Source organism: Panthera uncia, chromosome D2, assembly GCF_023721935.1.
Source record: "Panthera uncia isolate 11264 chromosome D2, Puncia_PCG_1.0, whole genome shotgun sequence".
Lineage (NCBI taxonomy): Eukaryota > Metazoa > Chordata > Mammalia > Carnivora > Felidae > Panthera > Panthera uncia.
This window is the reverse complement of record NC_064818.1, coordinates 31,711,914-31,737,592: the sequence shown is the minus strand read 5'-3', so window position 1 is coordinate 31,737,592 and position 25,679 is coordinate 31,711,914. Positions and strand designations below refer to the sequence as shown.

Genomic DNA, 25,679 nt, shown 5'->3' with positions numbered 1-25,679 from the left:
CATTAACTTCTAGTTCCTGGCATTTTTGCCATGTCTCAGAGCACCTCCTTACCTGTCCCTCACCTCCAGCGCTCAGTGCTAGTCTTCCTGTCCAAGGGCTCAGTGAGCTTCTGCTGGCGTCCCCTACCACTTCCTGGGAGACTGCACTCATTACCCAAAGGGCAGGGGCATTTGAGAGTCAGTGTTTGCTGCATTCCTTCAATCTCGTCCCATCTGCTCCATAGCTAGTTGCTATTCCTCTAAGTCTGTGACAGGTAGACGGTCTTCTCTAGCTTGAGTCCTGGGGGAGGATTCCCCTCCTTTGTAATTGCCTACTGATTATAATAAATACTGGGAGGGAATAATTAGCTTTCAAGTTATCACTGAGTAACAGGGACATGGATGACCCACCCATAGAGCACTTATCACCAATAATATTACTCATGAATTGGAATGGAGTTTTAACATTGGACGCTCCTGCTCTGTAAGGTCCATGAGGTGTCACGGCAGCTCCGTCTTATCCGTGAAGAAACCGAAGCCCAGAGTAGTTGGGTGACTTTCCTGAAGTCATAAATAGTGCAAAGCCGGAATAAGAACCCAGATCTTCTGTTTCTGATTAATTTTTCAAATCTTAGTGAAAATTATAGTTCAAAAATGCAGTCTTGGCAACCATCAACTATTTTCTGCCATCCAACGCAGTTGCTTATTCCACATTCCATGTCAAAAGACTTTGCATTTGATCCCAAGAACACTCTTTCTGTTTCCCTCCCAGTTTGAGCGCCATGACCCGGTGGATGGGAAAATTACCGAGAGGCAGTTTGGTGGCATGCTGCTGGCCTACAGCGGGGTACAGTCCAAGAAGCTGACCGCCATGCAGAAGCAGCTCAAGAAGCACTTCAAGGAGGGAAAGGTGGGTGTCTCTGTTTACAGGAAGAGAAGGAACTGTGGGAAGGTACTAGCACGGGTACCAACAAAATGAGAGTGTCATGAAGCAAATACTGTAACTAATTCATCTCTTGTACTTGAAGAAAAAAAAAAAAAGCAGCGGGCGAGGAATAAGGGCGAGTCCAGAACAACCCCCTAGGTTTCTTGTTCACACAAAAGGTGGCACCGTGAACTAAGACTGAGGAATTAAAAAGAGAGACTGGTTTACAGAAGAAGATAAAGACTTTAGTTATAGATATCTTGAATATAAGACACCTGTGGACTATCCAATTAGAGATGAGTAGCAGGCACTTGGATATTCAGATCTACTTCAGATGACTGAGATAGGTTTGGGAATTACCAACACACTATTCAAGTTAAAACCATGAGATTGCCCAAGGAATTTTCTGTATTATACAGAAAAGAACTGTCTTTTTTTGGCCAGAGACAAAATCAAGTGGAACACTAACATATAAACAGCACAGGAAGGACATGGTTAGAGAAGGTGGTGCAATCAAAGCCAAGGAAGTAGAGGGTTCAGGGACTGGGGGCGGGGGACGGGGGGTGTCACATGGGACAGAGAGGGTCCAGTAAACTAAGAGGATAAACATCCATTGGCTTTGGTAAAATGGTAATAATTAATAACTTTTGGGAGAGCTGTTTTATTAGATCGGAGGGCATATTAGAATGGGAAGTAAGGAAGCAGAAAGAGGAAGAAAATGAGGAAGATGGAAGAGGGGGGCTCCAGAAAGAAGGAACTAGAATATGTTAAAAACTCTAAGGCAGTATATTATTAGTCTGCTTGGGCTGCTACAACAAAACACCACAGACTGGGTGGCTTCACCAATAGAAATTTCTTTTCTCGCAGTTCTGGAGGTTAGAAGTCCATGATCAAAGTGCAACAAATTAAATTTCTAGTGAGGGCTCTCTTCCTGTCCTTCAGACAGCCACCTTCTGGCTATATCCTCACATGGCCTTTCCTTGGTTGTTGGCAAGGTAAGAGAGAAAACCAGAGAGCAGGAGCACAAGAGCACACATGTACACCGGCTCTCTGATGCATCTTCTTATAAGAACACTAATCCTGTCAGTTCAAGGCCCCGCCCTTATAGCCTCATTTAACCTTAATTATTTGCTTAGAGGCCCCACCTCCTAATACGGCCATAACGGGGGTTAAGGCTTCAATGTAGAAATTTTGGGAGGCATACATTCAGTCCGTAACAGAAAACACAAAGGTCTAGCATGTGAGGCACCAAAAGGGGACTGTTGTGGTTGGAGCATATACTAGCAAGGAGGAGAGTGGCCTGAGGTGAGGTTTGAAAGGGAGATGGGGGCCCACATATGCATGGAACGAGTTTGGTGGAATGGGAAGCTCTTTAAAGGGCTGTGAGCAGTCAAATGACATGGTTGTGTGCAGGTTTAAATAAAGGACTCTGGCCACTTTGTGGAAAACAGTTTGGGAAGGAGCAAGCAAAGAAGCTGAAAGACTGATACTAAGATTATTAGAGAACTCAGGGAGAGATGATTGAGCATTTTTTGAGCAGCATTGCAATTGGAGACCATGAGTTTGTAGTGGTGCAGTAGTCAACACTGCTCTCTGATACCTTTCCACACCAGCTGCACCTGGTGCAGGAAGGAGCAGATGGCAGAACTGAATCAGCCTCTGGGGTTTTGCCAGGGTGTGGGATGGACAAACTGAAGCAGAAATCAGCTAAAAGGCATACCTTTTAAAGATCACCTACATATACACACACCCCACAATGCCAGATCTTCTCATTTCCAGCCAATACCCTTTCCAGTGGACAATGATTACCATGTGGCCATGACCAAGGAACCTGACCTGGCACTAAAAATGTTCCTGTCCCTACACAGCAGTTGTTTCCTCAGTTATGAGGGAAGACTCATCACTAACGGAAAGTGACAGAGGACAATGTTCTCTCCCAGAGACAACTTTTACAGTGCTTAGTACCCAGCTCATATCTGTTGGAAATTATAATTTCAGAAAATTGATGGCAGGTGTTTAGGGGCACCTGGATGGCTCGGGTTGGGCAGCCAACTGTAGCTCAGGTCATGATCTCATGACTTGTGAGTTCGAGCCCCACGTCAGGCTCTGTGCTGACAGCTTGGAGCCTGGAGCCCGCTTCAGATTCTGTGTCTCCCTTGCTCTCTCCCCCTCCCCCGCTCGCGCTCTATCTCTCTCTGTCTCAAAGGCAAATAAACATTAAAAAATAATAATAATAAATTAAAAATTAAAAAGAAAATCGATGGCAGATGTTTAGATGGATTTTTAGTCCCTATGCTGGAAGCACAGTGTTTGCATTAGGAAACACTCTTTTCTTTTTACCAGACTAAGTTTTAAATAAGTTTGGTCCAGACATTTTTTTGACCTTAAAATAATTATCAGAACAGTCTAATTCATGTTTTATTATGAATTTTTTTAAAGCAATAAATAGGGTATTGGAGACATCTCCCTTGAAGGAATAGAATAGCTTTAGCAGGAGTTAATATAAGGTCTGGAGACCTTGCAAAAGAGCTCTGAAATGAAAGGACAGATTTTGTCAGATGATGAAAATCTGGGGTGCTAAATTACTTCTGGCCCTGAATTTCCAGGCTGCTATAGCAAGGAGATTGAGATTGATCGTCCTCTCATGTTGATTAGTTTGTGAACATAGCAATTAACTATAATGAGTGTTAATGAAGGGCCTTTGCTCCTAAGGTTAGCAGTCTATCTCTCTAGGATCATGTCTCATTAAAGGGGAATCACCATCTGCTTCTTAATGATTTCTTTTATTCCACTTTGGATTTGTTAACATGAAAATGTAAGTTTTCATTTGGCTCATATTAATCATTTTTCTGTGTGGGATTCTGCACAAATTATCAGTCCAGACCTAAAAGATTGATGATCCTAGTGGTGGCATTAAGTAAATATTTGCGTACTGCTTAATGACCATGCAATGTTTCACAGCCTTTCACATTTTTCTTTTTCTGTCTTTCCAACAGCCTTGTTAGGTCTCATCTTGTCTTTGAGAATATAGAGATGGAGAGAAAGAGAAATTAATGACCCACCCAGAGTCTGGACTGAAATCCAAGGCTTTCAATTCCAGATCTTGTCCTTTCTATGTCAGAGTTCTGCTAACCACACCCTTTCTCTAAAGCAGTGCTTCTCAACCCCAGTCACCCAGTATCGCTTGGGGAATTTTTCAGAAATGTGATTGTTGGGGCCCTCTTTAACCCGACTAAATCAGAAGCTCAGTGGGTGGGTCCAGGCATCGTTTGTTAAAAGGCTCCTGAGGTGATTCTCCTGTGCTCTTGCGCTCGCTCGTGAGCCACTGCTCTAGAGGACTGCACTCCGTCGGTGTCTCTAGCTACTTTGCCCCTGAGTAATAGCTAGAAGGACTGGAGAACCTGCCATGCTAGAAAAATCGCTCTATTCGTGCTGTTATGTTTTGTATTTAACAAGGAGAGTTTTCATTTCTTTCTTCCTTTTTTTTCAATGGGAACCGTGTTTTGTTTTGGCTTTATTTTAAAAATTAGCCCCAAGGCGCTTGGGTGGCTCAGTCTTAAGTGTCTGACTCTTGATTTTGGCTCAGGTCATGACCTTGGGATCGTGAGATTGAGCCCCACATCAGGTTCTGTGCTGAGTTTGGAGCCTGCTTGAGATTCTCTGTCTCCCTCTCTGTCTCTCTAAAAAAATTAAATTAAAATTTAAAAATAAAATAAATAAAATAAAAATTAGTCCCTATCCTTTACCAGATTTTCCCCATTTCCCTCAATATCCTTTTTTCTGTGAATAATTCTTCTGTGCCAAATTTGACTCAGCTCTAAAATTTGCTAATTTTACTTCCTCCATATTGTCTTCTCCTCATTAAAAGAAAAACAGAGTGTTCTAAACTTTATCAATGTAACTCACAGGGATGGTTCTCGATGCTTGAGAGTGCAGAAGCTGTGAATTTTAATAATTTAGCAAATCCACTTAAGGCTGAACTGAAAATTACATTTAGTTCAATGTCAGACATCGCTCTGTGCAAGACACTAAGCCAGATGCTGTGAGAAAGATAAAAGATAAACAAAAACCATCATCTATCCTCAAGAAATATATAGTCTGTAATAATTTAGTAAGAAAAAACATATATACACACAGAGACCTATGTAATTTCATATTCAGTACTTATTGAGCAACCACTATGTGCAAAGCACTCTTTCAGATATTAGGAACACAGTAATGAGCAAAACCCAGTCTGCCGCATAGCATTTAATATTCCTAGTGTAGGGAGTCAGATCATAAATAATTATAATAGAGGGCAACTCACTTGACTTTGGGCCTCTTAAGAGCAGTGTCTTACTCGTCTTTGCATGTCCACAGTACAGTGAGTGTCGCATAGGCAAATGTTTGTCGTATGCATTGGTGAATGTATTAAGTACCCTAATAAAGCTATGAGACCTTTTGGGAGCACCAGTGAGAAAGATTAGAACCACTGAAGAGATTCTTGGTGGCAATACAATTTGAACTTGGCCTTAAAAGCAGAGTAGGATTTTGACAAGCAGAAGTTATAAAAAAAGTTTGCTTTTGCTACATGTTTCCTCTTAGATCCCTATCGCCAGCAACCTTCTGTCTGTATCAGTCTTACTAATAATGCTACCAGCCATGAAGCAGGGTTTGTACTTAACCAAACAGTTATAATAAAACTATTAGATTATTAACTTTGCGTGTCATCTGTAGATAATATTCATGTGGGCTCTCCTATTCACTTATTTTCACAGCTATTTGAGAGTTGAGCCAGAATGTGGTCATCATGGAATATCAGATTCTAGAAACATTGCTGCATAGCGCTTGAAAAACTCCAATTATTAGGTGCCCGTCAAAGTCATAAGTAGTAGAGCACCTGAGGCGTGGCCATTCAACTAAAAAGACTAGAAACTCTACTGATTAGCTTTGTTTAACTGATTAGCTTTGAAACCTGTCCTTCCCCCAAAGAAGTACTAAGCTGTGAATGACTGTTAAGAGAATTTATGGGCTTTTCACTATTATATTTCTGGTGTCCCCCCACAATTAGTTTCATATACTTCAAAGGTATACGAGAGGTATACTTGTCTCTCTTTTCTATTCCTCAAGGTCATAGACATACCAGAGAAGAGAGTATAGTTCAAAGCTTAATCGAATAAATTCATTACCATTGGTTCTATGGTAATGAGCCTGCCAGCCTGCTAAGGATTCAACCTACCACTTACTGAGTACTTGCTATGGATCAGGCATTTTACCTATCTTCTCCTTAATGGTCACATCCTGCTTGGTGGAAAGAATCCCCATTTTTCAGATGAAAAATACTTTTCAGAGCCTTAGTTGCCTGAGATCACACAGCATCTTAAGAGGTAGCAACAGGATTCAAAGCCAGGACTTGTTTTATTCCACAGTCAATAATCTTCCTACTAATGAGCCTATTTAATGCTACTCCTTATTCGCCATAATTTGAATAAGGACAAGGGTTTTGAGGAAATAAGAAAGCCAGTGTATTGCTAGACTATAGCCTGTGGTCTCTTAAGGAGATGGTAGAAAGGTAATCTATGGAAGCATTTTGTGTAAGACCTAGAATATGAGGCTAAGAAGTTGGGTTTATCCAGTTGGCAGTGAGAAATCACTGATATTTTGTGAGGAGGAGGAATGAATACATGAAGAAAGTGATGTTTCAGGATGATTAGATATTTGCAGAAATGTAAGCAATAGAAACAGTGTGATTTCCCCCCACTGCCAGGCAACAGTTGAAGAGAATTGTGGGGTTTGCAATGGGAAGATGCTTTACTGGAGCAAGATAGTCATAGTAACACCTATGAAAGAATAACCAAGAAATTGGTGACAGGGGCGCCTGGGTGGCTCAGTCGGTTAAGTGGCCGACTTGGACTCAGGTCAAGATCTTGCACTCTGTGAGTTCGAGCCCCACGTCAGGCTCTGTGCTGACAGCTCAGAGCCTGGAGCCTGCTTCGGATTCTGTGTCTCCTTCTCTCTCTGACCCTCCCCCGTTCATGCTCTGTTTCTCCCTGTCTCAAAAATAAATAAACATTAAAAAAAAATTAAAAAAAAAAAAAAAGAAAGAAATTGGTGACAGTGACCACCTATAGAGAGGGAGATTGAAAGACAAGGGTAGAGGAAGAATTGCTTTGTACTATTTATATATTACTATTTCATAAGATTCATATATTATCTGCTGTAAAAATAATTTTTTAACAAATAAGCAGAAGACTGAGCAGATGATAAATGGTAAGATTGGTGCAAGCATAGCATACAAGGAGAAGAAGGAAAAAGGAGAATATTTTATCTTTTCAGTGGGCCATAGAGGGAATTTGGGCAAGTGGATTGATTCCTGGCGATGGATTACCTATGACTGATTAAAAGACAAAGCAAGAGAATCATGTGTGACAGTGGGTTTACCCTCACCCATGGCCTGTCAGCACGAGATACCTAGTGTTAACAGTGGACTCCTGAGGAAGCCACATTTCCCTTACCCCTCTTTCTACTCCAACTGCATTTTATATTGTTAACAATTTTATTGAGGTATAATTTATATACCATAAAACTCACCTGTTTTAAATGAGCAATGCAATGATTTTTAGTAAATTTACAGAGTTACGCAATCATCACCGCAATCCAGTTTTAGAATATTTTCATCACCCCGAAAAGATCTGTTACGCTAGCTTGTGGTCAGTCCCCGTTTCTGCCCTCACCCCAGACAACCATACACCTTTTCTCTGTCTCTACAGATTTGTCTCTTCTGGACATTCACGTAAATGCTTTCATAACATAATACGGTCTTTTGTGTCTGGCTTCTGTTACTTCTCATCATATTTTGAGGCTTATCCATACATTCTGTTGCTTGTATTCATTGCTGTGTTTTACTGCTGAATACAGTAAATACTGTTCCATTGTATGGATGTACCACATTTTGTTTACCCATTCACCAGTTGAACATTTGAATTGTTTCCAGTGTTCAGCCACTGTAAATAAAACTGCTATGAACATTCATGCACAGGTCTTTATGTGGACCTATCTTCATTCCTCTTAAGAAAATTCCTAGGAGTAGAATGGCTGGCTTGTATGGAAAAAATTGAGTTTAACAAAAGCACCGAACTGTTTTCCAAAGTAGATGTACAATGTTACATTTCCAGTTTCTCTACATTTGCACCAACACTTGTTACTGTTTGATTACAGTCATTCTGATCGGTAGGTAGTGGTTTCTCATTGTGCTTTGATTTGCATTTCCCTCTGACTGATGATCCTGAGCATTGTTTCATGAACTTTTTAGCCGTTCATATATCTTATTTGGTAAGATGTCTATTCAATTACTTTTTAAAATTGTGTTCTTGGGGCGCCTGGGTGGCTCAGTCGGTTAAGGGTCGGACTTCGGCTCAGGTCATGATCTCGTGGTCCGTGAGTTCGAGCCCCGCATCAGGCTCTGTGCTGACAGCTCAGAGCCTGGAGCCTGTTTCAGATTCTGTGTCTCCCTCTCTCTCTGCCCCTCCCCCGTTCATGCTCTGTCTCTCCCTGTCTCAAAAATAAATAAACGTTAAAAAAAAAATTTTTTTTTAATTGTGTTCTTATTTTCTCATTATAGAGTTGTAAGAGTTCTTTACATTTTTTTTTTCACATTTATTTATTTTTGAGAGACAGAGGAAGACAGAGTACAAGTTGGGGAGGGACAGAGAGAGAGGGAGACACAGAATCCGAAGCAGGCTCCAGGCTCTGAGCTGTTAGCACAGAGCCTGACGCGGGGCTCGAACCCACAAGTTGTGAGATCATGACCTGAGCCGAAGTCGGATGCTCAACCAACTGAGCCACCCAGGCACCCTGTAAGAGTTCTTTAAATCATTCTGGATACAAATCCTTTATCAGATATGTGATTTTTAAATATTTTCTCCCAGTCTGTGATTTGTCTGTTTTCTCAGTATTTTGAAGTACAAAAGTTTTTAAGTTTGATGAAGTCTAACTTATCAGTTTTTTTTTTTCTTTTATGGATTGCACTTTTGGTGTCATATCTTTTTTTTTTTTAAGTGTATTTATTTTGAGACAGAGAATGTGAGCAGGAGAGGGGCAGAGAGAGAGAGGAGAGAGAATCCCAAACAGGCTCCACACTGTCAGCATAGAGCCTGATGTGGGGTTCAATCCCACAAACTGAGATCATGACCTGAGCCAAAATCAAGAGTTGGGTGCTTAACCACCTGAGCCACCCAGGCGACCCTTGGTGTCTATCATATCTAAGAACTCTTTGTCTTACTCAAGGTTACGAAGATTTTTTTTATGTTTTCTTCTAAACATTTTATCAATTGCTTTTAGTTTTGAAAGATAATTCTATTTGCTTATTCAACAAATTTCTAATGTTAAATTCACTTTTTAAATATTTATTTAAATTTTAGTTAATATACAGTGCAATATTGGTTTCAGGAGTAGAATTCAGTGATTCATCACTTGTATACAACACCCAGTGCTCATCACAGTAAGTGCCCTCCTGCATACCCATCGCCCACCTCCCTCCATCAGCCCTCAGTTTGTTCTCTATTGTTAAGAGTCTATTGTGGTTTGTTTCTCTGTCTTCTCTCTTCCCCCCTTCCCATATGTTCATCTGTTTTGTCTCTTAAATTTCACATATGAGTGAAATCATATGGTATTTGTCTTTGATTGACTTATTTCACTTAGAATAATATATTCTAGCTCCATCCACATTGTTGCACATGGCAAGATTTCATTCTTTTTAGCCTTATCTCCTTTTTTTGACTTATCTAGAGCCCAGGGTTTTTTTTAATGTTTTATTTTTATTTGAGAGCGAGAGAGCAGAGAAGGGGCAGAGAGGAAGGGAGAGAGATAGAATCCCAAGCAGGCTCCACACTGTCAGTGCAGAGCCCGATGCAGGGCTCAGACCCATGAACCATGAGATCATGACCTGCACCAAAACCAAGAGTTGGACACTCAACCAGCTGAGCCACCCAGGTGCCTTTAGAGCCCAGTTTTCTATAAGTCCATCTTTCCCAAGGTAGATAGATAACCAGTTTGTTGAACATTTGGACCCAGAATAAAATAACTCCTGCTTCTTCCACTTCCCCATAGTGTGTCAAGAAATTCCCCGTGATGCCATGCCTAAGAGAAGGTTATTTCCTCTTGCCTACTATTCTACAGGTCACGTCACCTGCCAGTGGCCTGAACACAACTGTTGCCTTCCAGTCTGAACAGCTCAATTTGCAGAAAGCACATCCTTTCACTTTCCATCCATGAACCTCATGTTAAAGTCTTATTCTAGCTTTATTGCTAGAAAACCCTTTGGATTTTTTACTAAGATAGTTATGAAGAAATAAGGATTTTGTGACTGGCGTCATCTTTTCTTTAAGAAGCCTATCTAAATTGTAAGCTCTATAAAATCAAGGCCCATGTCCAAAGCAATTTTATTTCCCTCACTGTTCCTGGCATAGTGCTGAGTCGTTAGTAAGTGCTCAATAAATATTTTTATTGTATCTATATAATAAAAGGTAAAATGTTACATATTTCAATTTAATAATGCCATAATGTGATGTGTATCCCACTGTTTTTCTAAATCATCAAATGAATAGCCATTCAATTCAGATTTTCTCACTGTCTGACCTCAAATAATTCTCAGCATGAGTATTCTGGCCTTGACCTATTGTATTTGATGTTTCATGATAAATTAAGTAGCAAACATTAGAGTTTGCTTTTGTCAGAGGGGATCGCATTTCCTGTACCATGCCCTTTGTTTTAGAAATTTTATGTTAACCATTTTTAAGTGTATAGTTCAGTGGCATTAAGTACATTCATACTGGGGCACCTGGGTGTCTCAGTCCATTAAGCATCCGAATTCGGCTCACGTCACTATCTCATGGTTTGTTAGTTTGAGCCCCACATCGGGCTCTCTGCTGTCAGCACAAAGCTCACGCCAGAACCTCTGCCCCCTGCCCCATTCTCTGCCTCTCCCCTGCTCATATTCTCTCTCTCTCTAAAATAAATGAACATTTTTTAAAATCTTGGAAAGTACATTCATACGGTTATACAACCTTCGCTACTATCTGTCTTCCCAAATTGAAACTCTGTACCCATTAAACAACAATTCCCCGGGGCCCTTGGCTGGCTCAGTAAATAGAGCATGCAATTCTTTCTTTCTTTCTTTTTTTTTTTTTTTTAAGTTTATTTATTTATTTTGACAGAGAGAGTGGGGAAGGGGCAGAAAGAGAATCCCAAGCAGGCTCCATACTGTCAGCTCAGAGCCCCATGCGGGGCTCTAACTCATGAACTGCGAAATCATGACCTGACCTGAAATCAAGAGTTGGACGCTCAACCAACTAAGCCATCCAGGCTCCCCAGAGTGCCTAACTCTTGATCTCAGGGCTATGAGTTCAAGCCCTATGTTAGGCATAGAGATTATTTAAAAAAAAAAAAAAAAAAAAAAGGAAGGAAGGAAGGAAGGAAGGAAGAGAAAGAAAGAAAAAAAGAAAGAAAAGGAAATTCCCATTTCTGTCTCTATAAACTTAAATAATTTAGGTACTTCATATAAGTGGAATCATACAGTATTTGACCTTTTGTGACTGGCTTATTTCACTTGATATAATATCTTCAAGTTTCATCCATATTGCAGTTTATGTCAGAATTTCCTCCTTTTTAATGGTGACTAATATTCCATTTTGTTTATACATTCATCCATCAATGGACACTTGGGTTTTTTTCACCACTGCATGTCTTCTGATGGAGGAGAAGAGAAGACAGTATTAGGCACCCATCCACAAGCAGGAGATGTTGTAGAACCTGTACTTCCCTCTAGGAGATTGATTCTAGCCTAGTGTTTACATTATATAGCATACCAAGGCATTTGTATAAGGAATAAGCCCTATCTCTGGATGCTCTAAGTTAAGGCCAAAAGAATGGCCTCAAATTAGGGAAAAATTACTTCTAGTTCACTGCCAAAAATTATGGAACTTGCTACATAGTAGGTACTCCATATATGTTGGAATGCATGCTTAAATTCAGATGTACCACTTTGCATAAATTGCCAAAAACTGGAAACACACCAAATAGAATGGATAAAAAAAACCTGTAGTATAGGGGCGCCTGGGTGGCCCAGTCAGTTAAGCATCTGACTTCAGCTCAGGTCATGATTTCATGGTTCATGAGTTCAAGCCCTGCATCGGGATCTGTGCTGACAGCTCAGAGCCTGGAACCTGCTTCAGATTCTGTGTCTCCCTCTCTGCCCCTCCCCCACTGATACTCTGTTTCTTTCTCTCAAAAATAAAAGAAAACATTTTAAAAAACTGTGGTATATTCACCTAACAGAATACTAATGGCAATAAAAGTGAGTTAACTACAGAATACAAAAACATAGACAAATCTAAAAGAGAGAGAATCTAAATCTAAATCTAAATCTAAAAGGGAGAGAAGCCATATATAATAGAATGCGTACTGCATGATTCCATTTTTGAAGTTCAAAACAAGCATAATTAAACTGTTTCTGTTTGAGGATGCATAAATAGATAGTAATGTTATTTTTAGAAAGAAAGAAAGAAAGAGAGAGAGAGGGAGAAAGAAAGAAGGAAGGAAAGAAAGAAAGAAAAGAAAGAAAGAAAGAAAGAAAGAAAGAAAGAAAGAAAGAAATCCCCTAAAAGTCAGAACAGTAATTAACACTGGGAAAAGGGGCTTACGACTGAGAAAGGGACATGTTGAGGGGAGAGAGGAAGGCTTCCAGGATGCTGAGAATAGTCTCTTCCTTGACCTGAGTGGAGGTTCTCTGGGTGTTCATTTTTATAACAGCTTGTTGTACTCTTTTTGTTGTTGTTGTTGTTGTATATGGCTTTATTTGAAAATAGCACTGGGTTTTTTTATTTTTTTAATTTACATTCAAGTTAGTTATCATATAATGTAACAATGATTTTAGGAGTAGATTCCCCATTTAGCCCATCCTCCCTCCCACAACCCCTCCAGTAACCCTCTGTTTGTTCTCCGTATTTAAGAGTCTCTTATGTTTTGTCCCCCTCCTGTTTTTGTATTATTTTTGCTTCCCTTCCCTTATGTTCATCTGTTTTGTATCTTAAAGTCCTTATATGAGTGAAGTCTGTCTTTCTCTAATTTCGCTTAGCATAATACCCTCTAGTTCCATCCACGTAGTTGCAAATGGCAAAATTTCATTCTTTTTGATTGCCAAGTAATACTCCATTGTATATATATACACCACATCTTCTTTATCCATTCATCCATGGATGAACATTTGGGCTCTTTCCGTACTTTGGCTGTTGTTGATAGTGCTGCTATAAACATTGGGGTGCATGTGTCCCTTCAAAACAGCATACCTGTAGTTGTACTCTTATGTTTTACTCAGCTTTCTATATGGTCATCATATTCCACAATAAAAAGTTTTTTAACTTCTATTGTTCTAGGGGAATTATAAAAGATCATGTGACGTATTTATACATACAGTATTTTAGTTCTTAGTCTGATTGATAAAATGAGAAAGATACCATTGACCCGAGTTGGGAGAATACCAGGAAAGAACTGTATATTGTCTATATTAAAGTTTCCTTATTACTGAGTTCCCCATGTGGATTTCTGGGCCCTCTATTTTGGGGAAATGGAAATTGGAATGGGAGCAGCACTAAGTAGAAGCCAGTCAACATCAGCAGTCCCTTTAAGGATCTGATGCTTCATTAAAAGGCATTCACCTTGATGTCTCCCCAGTGTTACCCACTTCTTAGAAACTATTCATTTCCATCACGGCGTGATGTGTGAGAAGTGGGAAATGGGCAAAGAGGACAAATCCTCCACCCTGTAAGGAGACTCCCTTGGGCCTAGTTATACAACTACTGTCTCTTGAGCCATCAGAGAAAGTCCCATCAGAGATCAGCAAATCTTGGAGCAGCTTTTGAAAAGAGCTCCATTCAGAGAATTTCATCCGATTAAAGTTAAGTGGCAAATGGCTTCGTTAGTAGCTTTTAGATTGACATAATGAACAGCTTCCCGATTGCTTGGGTTCTGCTAAATCCTGAAACCGTTCCCCTGCATATCACTGACTTTGGTGATTTTTTAATTGGCTTAAGCCTCAAAAAGCTTAGCTGGCCTAAGGGTAGATTATTAAAATGGACATCCTGATTCTAGTACAACTTGTTAAGATAACATGTAACAGATCAAGGGGCTAGAGCTCATTTAAGAAGTGTCATAATAGATACTGTGACTAATTGGAGGGCACAGTTAGAAATATTTTTAGTAAAGATGTCCAGCCATCACTGTAAACAGCTTCACGTCGGATTTTACACGGGAGGGGAAAGCAATTAGCCAGCTTGCCTTTTTCAGGGTAGAATTCTAGAGTTGTGTTCCCTATACAAATTTGGCATTCTTTGACTAATTTATTCAGTTTCTGTTCTAGACATAGCATAGTTTTGTTTTGTTTTGTTTTTTTTAATCTATGTATTAAGAGAGAGAGAGCATATGCCCACAAGTGAGGGAGAGGGGCAAAGGCAAGTGGGAGAGAGAGAATCTTAACCAGACTCCATGCTCAGCACGGAGCCTGACACGGGGCTTGATCTCACAACTGTGGGATCATGACCTGAGTCAAAATCAAGAGTCAGACGCTTAACCGACTGAGCCACCCAGGCACCTGAAACATAGCATAAACTTCTGATTTATAGACATGAATAACCACCTAGTGCTCTGCATTTTGTGCTGCTTTTTGTTACAGGTTCCTGCCTTATCTTGCTGTCTCTCTTCTTTCAGGGTCTGACATTTCAGGAAGTGGAAAACTTCTTTACCTTCCTAAAGAATATCAATGATGTGGACACTGCATTAAGCTTTTACCATATGGCCGGGGCATCTCTTGATAAAGGTAATGAAACCCAGAAGTTTTTTCTTGAGGGTATAAATATTGAATCTGTAATCTGTTAGGTGACTACCCCTCCTTAACTGTGACGTGTGAGTTTTTCTTGACATTGTTTTTGATTTGTTTTGTTTTGTTTTGTTTTGTTGCCATTGGATGAGCCTTGCATTTCACCCTGAGCGACCAAGCTCAGCAAATGTATTTTCTTGTGCTAAAGGCCACAGTCAAGGCAGATGCCCATCTTTAGAGACTTTGGAACTTCTCTCACTGGAACCAGAGTCATGATATACATATTGTGAAACTAAAGTCAGCATGCGTTTCAACTCATTCTTTGGTGGGAAGCAATGGTTTGGTTTATTTCTTGTGTTAACTTGGGTTTTTTGGCTTTGTTTTTAAGATAAAATTGTGGCTCAGAATAGCACCCCCTGTTGGCTTACCTCCTACACAGTCAGTTCCAGTTAGTACAGGCAATGTGAGAGAGCAGGGGAAGTGAAAACACTACTTTTCCCCCAACATTTTATTATGAAAAATTTCAAACACTGGGGCTCCTGGGTGGCTCAGTCGGTTAAACATCCGACTTGGGTTCAGGTCATGATCTCACAATTTGAGTTCAAGCCCCACATTGGGCTGTGTGCTGACAGCTCGGAGCCTGGTTCAGATTCTGTGTCTCCCTCTCTCTGTGCCCCTCTCCCCCTCACACTGTCTCTCTCTCAAAAATAAATACTAAAATTGATTAAAGCTTGTTTTATGGGCCCTAGATATACAGTTTTTTGAAGAACGTTTCAATACATTTGGAAAAAGTATATTCTGCACTTTTGAGTATAGTGTTGTAAAAATGTCAGGTCAAGGTGGTTGATAGTATTCAGATCTTCTAACTGACTTCTTTGTCTAGTTGCTCTTTCAGTTAGTGAGAGAAGGATGTTAAAATCTCCACATATTGTGCTTGCTTCCTCAGCACATACGCTAAAATTAGACCAATACAGAGAAGATTAGCGTGGCCCCTGTGCAAGATGACATGTAAATTCATGAAGCATAAGGAAGGAAGGAAGGAAGGAAGGAAGGAAGGAAGGAAGGAAGGGAGGGAGGAAGGGAGGAAAGAAGGGAGGGAGGGAGGGAGAAAGGGAGGGAGGGAGGGAGGGAGGAAGGAAGGAAGGAAGGAAGGAAGGAAAGAAAAAAAAATCTCCACTGATAATGTGTGGATTTGTCCATTTTTCCTTTAAGTGATATCAGTCTTTGCATCATGAATTTTGAGCTCTGGCATTAAGTGTACACACACATTGATTAGGATTATTATGCTTTCCTGATGAATCAATCCTATTATCATTAGAAATGTTCCCCCTTTATCTCTAGTAAGACTCCTTTTCTTGAAATTTGCTTTTTCTGATATTGGTATGATTGCTCCAGCTTTTTTTATGGTTATTATTTGCATGATATGTCTTCCTTTACATTGCACTTAATCTGTTTCTTTAGAGTGCACCACTTCTAGACATATTGTTGGACCTCCTGGCCTTTTAGGTGTATATATCTCTTTGCGTTTTTTATCTTAATGGTTTCCCTAGAAATTATAACATTTCACGGTTCACTTAAAGTTAATATTGTGCCACTTCAAGTGAAACGTTAGGGGCGCCTGGGTGGCTCAGTTGGTTAAGTGTCCCAATTCTTGATTTCAGCTCATGTTGTGATCTCAGGGTCGTGAGGTGGTCGGGAGATTGAGCCCCACATCAGGCTCCGTGCTGGGCATGGAGACTGTGTGAGATTCTTTCTCTCCCTCTGCCCCTCCTCCGTTCATGCTTGCACCATGCATATGTGCATGCACTTTCTCTCTCTCAAAAAAAAAAAAGGAACTTGCAATAATACTGTTCCATTTACCATGGCCCTATGTTTCATGCTTTAGTTGTCATTTGTATTTCATCTGTGTATGTCATAATCCCTACAATACAACATGAGGATTTTTGCTTTGAACAGTTTTCTTTTAAGAAATTAGGAGAAAAATAATCTTTTATACTTATCCACTTTTACCATTTACTCATATTTACCACTTTGAGTACTTTTCATTTATTCCTGAGTATCTAAATGTTTATCTGATACCACTTCTTATCAGTATGAAGAACTTATTTAGTCATTCCTTGTGGTACAGATCTACTAGCAATGAATTCTCTTAGATTTGGTTGATCTGACAATGTCTTTATTTCACTGTTGGGTACTACAATGTGTAAGTTTTAAACCTCTCCAAAACACTGACTGAGGTTTTATAAACACAGTCTTGCTTATTCGGCACTTTTTGGTGGATTCCTTAAGATTTTCTAATATAAGATGATGCCATCTGCAAATGGAGATTATTTTACTTCTTCCTTTCCAAACTGAATGCTTTTACTTCATTTTCTTAATCCATAGCTTTTTTTGTTTGTTTATTTTATTTTTTGAGAGAGAGACCAGGCACAAGGTGGGGGAGGAGCAGAGAGAGAGAGAGGGAGACAGAATCCGAGACAAGCTCCAGGCTGTGAACTGTAAGCACAGAACCCGATGCAGGGCTTGAATTCACGAACCCCGAGATCATGACCTGAGCCAAAGTTGGATGCTTAACCAACTGAGCCACTCAGGCTCCCCATAATCCACAGCTTTTTTGAAAAACAGTTGCTTATTTGCTTTTTTGTTTATTTAAAATAATACCTCTTCTGACTTTTGTAGAATCACTTGAAAAAAATTAATGATATCACGGAGGTTATGTATGTATGTGTAATATCACAGGGTTATTTCTCTAGAATAGCTTTGGTTGTATTGCTCTGTTTCACAAAACGGATTGGACAGCATCTGACTATCCAAAGATATAAGACTTAAAGTGATCACTTATTGTAAAATAAAAATTAATAAGTTCCTCTTTATATTTGCATGCCTTTTTTGAAGAGCTCAACTAAAGACAGTAGAATTGCTTTAAAGAACAGTTATCTAGGATGAATCACTGTCTGTGTTAAAATTATATGGTATATAAAATAGAATGATTCAGAGTAGTGGTGGCAAAGGAAAGTTCATCCTAGTGGTTAAAAAAAAAAATAGTGTTTCTTTCAAATGACTTCAGGCCATTTCCTGGGATGTTTAGTCTCCATATAATCCATGCCTCATTATCCTTGCTATTTAATAGAGGCAGTATTACAAATTATACAGTCACATCTAACATCCAGATATATGTTTGGCTTTGAGATGTATGATATTTAGCATTTGTTTTGACTTCTTGGTTTGTTTTATCTATGTAACTTTGGATCCCTGAGTGCAAAACGATAGCTATCTAGGAGAAACTGGCCTAGATTCATACTAAGTAGCAGGGAGAAGCCAAGTGAATTCATTTCCTAGGGCTGCCATAACAAATTACCACAAACATGGGGATTTTAAAAACAGAAATTTACTCTCCCACAGTTCTGAAGGCCACAAATCCAAAGTCAAGATGTTAGCAGAGCCATGCTCCCTCTGAAGGCTCTAGGGGAGAGTCCTTCCTTGCCTTTTCTGGTTCATTGCGGTTCTGGTCACTCCTTGGCTTGTCTTCACATAGCCTTCCCCTCCTTCTCCTTCCATATCTTTCTTCTGTATATCTCTTGAAAGGGCACTTGTCATTGGATTTAGGGCCCACTTGGGTAATTCTTAGCCCAGATCTCATCTCAAGATCTTTAATTTAATTACATCTACAAAGACCCTCCTTCCAAACAGAGTCACATTCACAGATTCTAGGGGTTAAGATGTGGACATATCTTTTAGGGGGTCACCATTCAACCCACTGTAACTACCAAGAACTAAATATCACCCATATGTAGTCCACAAAGTAAAAACAAAATGGTTGGGGTGGGGGGGGGGGGGGGGGCAGTGAATTTAAATTACTTTGAGAATATTTGTATTGTCTGTTTGAAAGCTTAAATTTTTTTAGAAACCTAATTATGCTGTTTACCTGGGTAACTTCTATTTAGCTTTCAAGTCTCAATTCAAATGTCACTTCCTCAGAGAGGCCTTCCCTAACTACTCCACATAAATTATAAACACTAACTATATTGTCTGTTGTTCTTATAATTTAAAAAAAAAAAAGGCATTAAAATCTTCTGCCTTTACTATTATCAATTCCTATCCATAAATTATGGACAAAGGCTTTAATTTCCACAAATATGGCTAATCAGACAGAGCAGAGACCACTAACGACAATATATTTTATATGATAGGTGCTCAATAAATACTTACTGAGTTATTCACCACCTATCCAGAAGCTAAAAAAAAAAAAAAAAAAATCTGCATTATTCTTGGTTTCTTGCTCTCTCTCCCCCGCATTCATTTTTTCACTAAATCTTTGTCTCTCTACTTCCAAAGCATATCCTGCCTCTGACTCCATTTCTCCATCTCCCCTGCTAAAGCCCTAGTCTGTCTATCCAGGCTGACAGGGTTCCATATGTCATGGCCCTTGTATACTCTCTGAGTCCATCAAATATCACTTTTTTCTCAGTTCACTCCCCTCCACATTGTTCTTTGTTTATTTTCTAAATATACCAAGTTCATTCCCACCCGAAGGCCTTTGTTATAGCTGTTCCTTCACCTCAAGTGCTCTTTCCCATGATCTCTGTGTCTTTGGGCCCCTGTGATTCAGTTTTCATATAACTCACTTCCTTCCCATTCTAAAGTAACTCCATCAGGCTGTGTCATAGTAATTGTCACTACTTGATATTTTCTCATGTGTTTATGTGTTTTATTATCTGACTCTGCTTATTAGCATGCTTATCTGTCTTGTTCATGGATATATTCCCTATGCCTAGGACAATACCTGGGATTACAGTATACATTTTACACATATTTGACCAATAAATGAATAAGTTAATAAACATATTGATGGATATAAATAAGACATTGGATCTTGAGCCAATAAACCCTCAACTTTCACAATAGACCCAGAGAGCAAACTCATGCTATTAATTCATTTTGTTCTTCTGTAATCCCTATCTTTTAGATTTGGCATATATTTCACCTTCTTGGACACCTAAAGGGGTGATATCAGTCATGTTAACTGTTTATGTACCAGCACGTGCATGGAAAGACTAGTGTGTGTTCAGCCATCCTTGCCAAGTTCCCTCACCCTGCCAGATGTGCCTGTCCTCAGTAGCCTTTCCTTGTACTTTCCCCTTTGCTTTCAAACCTTCCTAATCCTGGCAGTCCTACTAGTGATGTTTCCACTGGTTTGAGCTCTACCCGAATTCTCCCTCTGCAGAATCATGTGATTTTACTGCTAAGACGAAACTTGGAAGAAGGGTAGAAAAGTATCATGGTTAAGAACACAGGTTCTGAAGTCATATTGTCTGGGTTTTAAGCTCAGCTCCATCATTAAGCTAGCTGAGTTGCTCTGGGCATTTTCTAAATTCAGTCTCTATGTTTTTAAAATCAGGATAATGACACCTACCTCATAGGTTATTAAACTTGTACCTATCGTGCAGTGTCTGTTTAATAAATGTCAGCTGCTTTCATTATGAAGTTGATGTAAACCAGTTAGGTGTGGTTCGTCCACTTGTTCAACTAGCAGCACAGATACCGTGCTGGGTTCTACCCTCGAGAAGCTCGCAGTTTTGTAGAGGAGAACGATAAGTATACAAGCTTTGCCAGTTTGGTGTGATAAGTCATGATTAGCCATAAGATTGAACGTGGATACTTTTAATACTTTCCCCACCATACCAGGAGTGGGGAAAGAGTGGGTCAGGGGTAGAGACAAGATACTTTGGTCTGCCTGCGGCTCATAGTCTCAGCTGCCTTCATTTTTTCCCAAAAGGTTAGGACCTTCAGAAATTGGCACCTTTTAGAGGCCCTGGCACTGTCTCTTCCTTGGCTATTTTAGAGCTTGCAACCCTGTCTTTAGACATAATTTAGCACAGAATTTCCCAAACAGCATTGTGAAGAACACTATTTACTGCAATATGTTAATGGTTCTGTGGGTTTAAAAAAAAAAAAAGTTCCATGGTTCAAGTAAGTTTGGAGAATGCAGAATTTCTTCCTGCAGCACTACTCCTGCCAACTCTTTAATATGCTAATGTGCATTATTAATCTCCAAGAGAGCCACATAGTTCCCAAACTTGATTTGCTCCAAAATGTCTTTTAACAACTTGCAGAGCTAATGGGCTTCAGAACAGTTTGAGAACCCAGGCGGGTGGCAGCTCCAGATTCACAACATGACGGCATGATCCAATCCCTCCAGAGTAAAAATAAGTAATTTCATTGAGGCTCTTTCTTTAGTTCTGCATGGCCCATGTGGGAATAACACCTCCCAGGCAAGTGTGAAATGTCCTTGGTGAATTCTGACCATTTGAAGAAAGAACCTTTTTCCATGAAATAGTGTGTGTCTCCACAGGTCATCTCTTGTTTAGCACTTAAGAGGAAGTGGTTCTGTTGCTTATTCGTGCACATACTGGGCGTAAAATTAGATATATAACCTCTCAGAGTGCTGTCTGAATGATTTACCTACTCTGCTGAAGAAGGTAATGAAAAACTGAACACGACTTCTTCCCTGATGACATCCTCTGATGGAAAAGTTAGAAATTGAATTGGAGCTCTAGAATGAGCTATGGTTTGTATAACGTCAAATATTCTTACTTTTGGTGTGCCTGGCTGGCTCAGTGGGTGGAGCGCGTGACTCTTGACCTCAGGGTCATGAGTTCAAACCCCGTGTTGGGTGTGAAGCCTACTTAATAAAAAAAAAAGAGAGAGAGAGAATATTCTAACTCTTGCCAGGAGAATAAAAGGTTTCCAGGTATGGCGAAACCCCATTATAGAGCATTACAGGTAAACCTGTAGGTACAGTTGTGTCCCCTGTGTACTTTGAACTATAACACAGGAAAGTAATAGCACAAATATAGTCCATGGGCTTTACTACTCATGCCCTACTTGGATTGAAAATCATAATTTATGACACGGTTGTCCTTATTTTTTTTTTTAATTTTTTAAGTTTATTTTTATTTATTTTGAGAGAGAGATAGAGAGCAAGCTGGGGAGGGGCAAAAGGAGGGAGATAGAATCCCAAGTAGGCTCCACACTGTCAGCACAGAGCCTGAGGCAGGGCTTGGACTCACAAACCATGAGATCATGACCTGAGCCAAAGTCAAGATCAGACACTTAACCGATTGAGCCACCTAGGCACCCCCTTAATTTCTTTTAATTTTTCTTTTTTGAGAGAGAGAGTGTGAGTGACAGAGGGGCAGAGAGAGAGGGAGACAGAGGATCCCAAGTGAGCTTTTGCTGAGAGGAGCGAGCCCAGGTCTCGAACCCACAAACCATGAGATCATGACCTGAGCCACAGTCAGACACTCAACCAACTGAACCACCCAGGTGTCCTGTCCTTAATTTTTTATAGTCATTCTATACATACATTTTACCTTATTGTCTGACAGCCAAGAGAATAACTAATAAAGCCTGTAGCATAATTCCTACAGGATGCTCTTTGCATCCCCAGGTATTTTTTTGAAGTATCAGTCATATCAAATGATCTCAGTTACCTTTATCTCCAAAGTGACCTGGATAGCATAGATGACCTTTAAGAATCTTTGTGGCTTTGATATTCTTTGAGCCTATTATTTTGAATGAGTAAAGGAATCTTAGTCTTTTGGTGTTTAGGTCCCTACTGGGTTGTTGGGGAAGTTAGAAATTAGTAATGGAGTAAATTCTAACACACAACAAACTCCTGTATTCTGAACAACTATCTTTAACAGATAAGCTGCCACTCTCTCCTGAGCCCTAAGAATCCTATAGCATTGTCATTTTGAGGACTACAAGGCCATCACACATCTGGAACACTAACAGCAACTATCATTTCATTGCAACTTCTGTCTGCCAGTCATAACTCTAAGTGCTTTTTGGACATTATCTCTCTTAATCCTTAAGACCTGAAAGGTAGTTGGTATTATCCCCCATTTTGTGGATAAGGAAATATAAAATAAAGTGGCTTGCTCATTGTTACCCAGCTAAGGACATAGAGCCAGGATTCAAGCTCAGGCCTCTCTAATCCCAAAGTCTGTATATCCCTTCCACACCATCATGGTGTCTCTCAGTATTTCCCAAAATGCTGCTGGAATTTGAAACTCTTCGCTGAAACACAACCCTGAAGGCAGTGAAGTTTCACCATTTTGAACCATCCTTTTAAGTAGCTTAGGAAAGACAGGGTCTAGACTATTTATTTCCAGTTCCCTTTGACTAAGAGTAGAACACAGTCCTTTTGGTAAACTATGGCATTTTGGAGTCAGTGCCCTTCTCTTGAATATGAAATGTGACATGACATTTTCCCCCTGCAGTTGTCTTGTCTGTTCAGGACCAGGCTCTGCAGACATCCTCTGACATCTGTAGTGCATCCCTCATAGTGACATAGACTCTTAGAGTCGTTGTCTAATCTAGCTTCTTACCCCACATAGGAACGTCTTCTAGACACAGGTGTTCTTCACCTTTCTAACCATACTACTCTTCATGAAGAAACCAACACACAGAAGCCTAAAGTCACTTAAATAAGGTCATGTAACAAGAAAACAGAAGAGGAAGACACGTGTGTGTATACTACACTGGCTGGTTCTCCACATTGAAACATAGGATATACAGATGTGGACCTCTCAGATTCTAATAACCACCTCTACTCATTGGTGTGGCAATGCTTTGTTACACTTTAGACACTGTCCTAACATCTAGCATTTATTGGCAGTTAAGCATATGCATGAAATTTGGAAGTATGAATTTTGGTTTTAAACTCGAACTCGAGTCTGAGTCCCTGCTACTCATTAGCTTCGTGGCCTTGAACTTAAGTTCTCAAAGCCTCAGTTTCCTCATCTGTAGAATGGTGATAATAGAATATCACTTTGGGGCTATTGTGACAATTAATGAGACAATACTGTATTAGTATACCAGATTGAAAGTACAACTGTACCTGGATGCCTGTTCTGGTTTTCAACCCCTAGATATTGTCTTTCTTCTGCCTGTTTATCTTATTAAGGAGCTTATAGACTGCAAACAATCTATCCCAATATCGGAACTGAGCAAAAAGTTATTAAACAAAAAAGAAAAAGGGGGCACCTGGGTGTCTCAGTCGGTTAAGCGACTGACTCTTGATTTTGGCTCGGGTAATGGTCTCACAGTTCATGAGTTGGAGCCCCGCGTTGGGCTCTGCACTGACAGCACAGAGCCTGCTTGGGATTCTCTCTCTCTCTGCCCCTCCCTTGCGTGTACATGCACATGCTCTCTCTCCCTCTCTCTCTCTCTCAAAATAAATAAACTTTTAAAAATTAAAAAATAAATCTACTTTAAAAAAATAAAAAATAAAAAAGATTACCCTAGGAACTCATGGGGCTTACTTTTGTTCTCTTAGGTAGTAGTATCTACTGCTTTTTTCAGTCACTTTTGAGATTCATATCAGTTTAGAAGTTATAAGTCATTAGCTTCTCCTAAGATTCATCATTCATCCCAAAATTCTTGAGACCATTGCTTTCAGCAGGCATTAATCTTACTTAAATTCTCTCTTCCTAGGAATATCTAACCCCTGTTAACATCTCTACTGTCCTCAGCATTCAAGGGGGAGTTTTCGCTAGACCATAAAATTTTGAGGACAATGAACCTTGTTTTCCACATCTTTGTGTCCTACTCTGATCCTAGAACAATTCTTTATATATAGTAGATGTTCATTTAATGTTGAATAAACAGATGAATTAATTCTAATGGTCATATCCTGGACAGGATGCGGAAATGCTCTATTAAAAGCCTAGTGTGATGGGGAGAGTGATAGAGAACTGTATCACCCTTCCATGTCATTCATTTTCTTGATCCCACGGTCAAGTCACTTCTCTGACCCTCAGGTTAGAGTGATACTAAGTATCTCCAAAAGTTCTTCCAGATTTGAAATTCTTGCACTCTAATTAAATCAGTTTTTTACTGAATGTAGTAATGTTTTAATGGACATGTTATAGCCTAAAGTTATATCCAAATTTGTGTGAAAATGAACTAACATAATTATCAGTCACATTGGAAATCAGAGCAGTGCTGTTCAATTCCCAAAAGCAGGGTGGCAGTTTTAATTTATTTTCTTGTTAAGAAATTTAAAACTTAATTAGACTTTGGCCAGTGTATCTAAAGATCTAATTTGTGGAACTTGGTATAGTAGTTGCAGAAGAGTGATAGTTCTCTAAAAGGTCCCTAAAATGAGCACAGCTGGATATGAAGTATGATTCTAGGAACCTCAGAAGGACATTCCCAACCATAAATACCTTCTCCACTTCGCTTTCATGCTGCATAACAAAATAATACAAATTTAGCAGCTTAAAACAACACCTATTCATTACCTCAGTTTCTATGAGTCAGAGTCTGGGCACAGCACAGCTGGCTTCCCCGCTCGGGTCCTAACAAGGTTTCAAGTGTAACAGGTGTCAGAAGGGCTGTGTTCTCATCTGCCGGTCAGGGCCCTCTTCTACACTTTTTTAGGTTCTTGGCAGAATTCAGTTTCTTTCGGTTGTAGGACTTTTCCTTGCTGGCTGCCAGCTGGGGATCACTCTCAGGGGGCCGCTGCAGTTCCTTGCCCTGTGACCCCCTCCCCTCACAACATGGCAGCTCACTTCTGCACAGCCAGCAAGAGACTCTCTTTCCCCAGTGTGCTGAATTGCATTCTTTTATCATATAATTGTAATCTTGGGAGTGACCATCCCATTACCTGTTCCATATAAAGTAAGTTAATCCCACAAGTGGTATCCCATTATATTTATAGATCCTGCTCTCATTCAAGGAGAGGAGATTAGAGAGGATATATATATACCAGACGGTGGGCATGTTGAGGACTGTCTCAGAATTCTGCCCACCACACCAGCCATAATTCCAGAAATTCACACCTTTACGTTCATTCTTTGAAGACTTCTGAAGATCTGGACATTTTAACTGATTTAAGCCATGTTATCTAAAAAATAA

At 39.9% G+C, this 25,679-nt stretch overlaps 1 protein-coding gene and 1 non-coding gene across 11 annotated transcripts in view; both read left to right on the top strand.

The window, feature by feature from the left end:
- Positions 1-25,679, top strand: part of MICU1 (mitochondrial calcium uptake 1) — a 417,233-nt gene that overhangs the window by 378,153 nt on the left and 13,401 nt on the right. For all 10 annotated transcript variants that reach the window (XM_049646197.1, XM_049646196.1, XM_049646200.1 and 7 more), the window contains 2 exons: positions 752-889; positions 14,645-14,753. In XM_049646197.1, the coding sequence (XP_049502154.1) occupies positions 752-889; positions 14,645-14,753 (247 nt within the window). The remainder of the gene's footprint in view (positions 1-751; positions 890-14,644; positions 14,754-25,679) is intronic.
- Positions 15,684-15,789, top strand: LOC125933559 (U6 spliceosomal RNA). Its single transcript, XR_007460991.1, has one exon. It is a non-coding gene; the product is annotated as a U6 spliceosomal RNA (small nuclear RNA).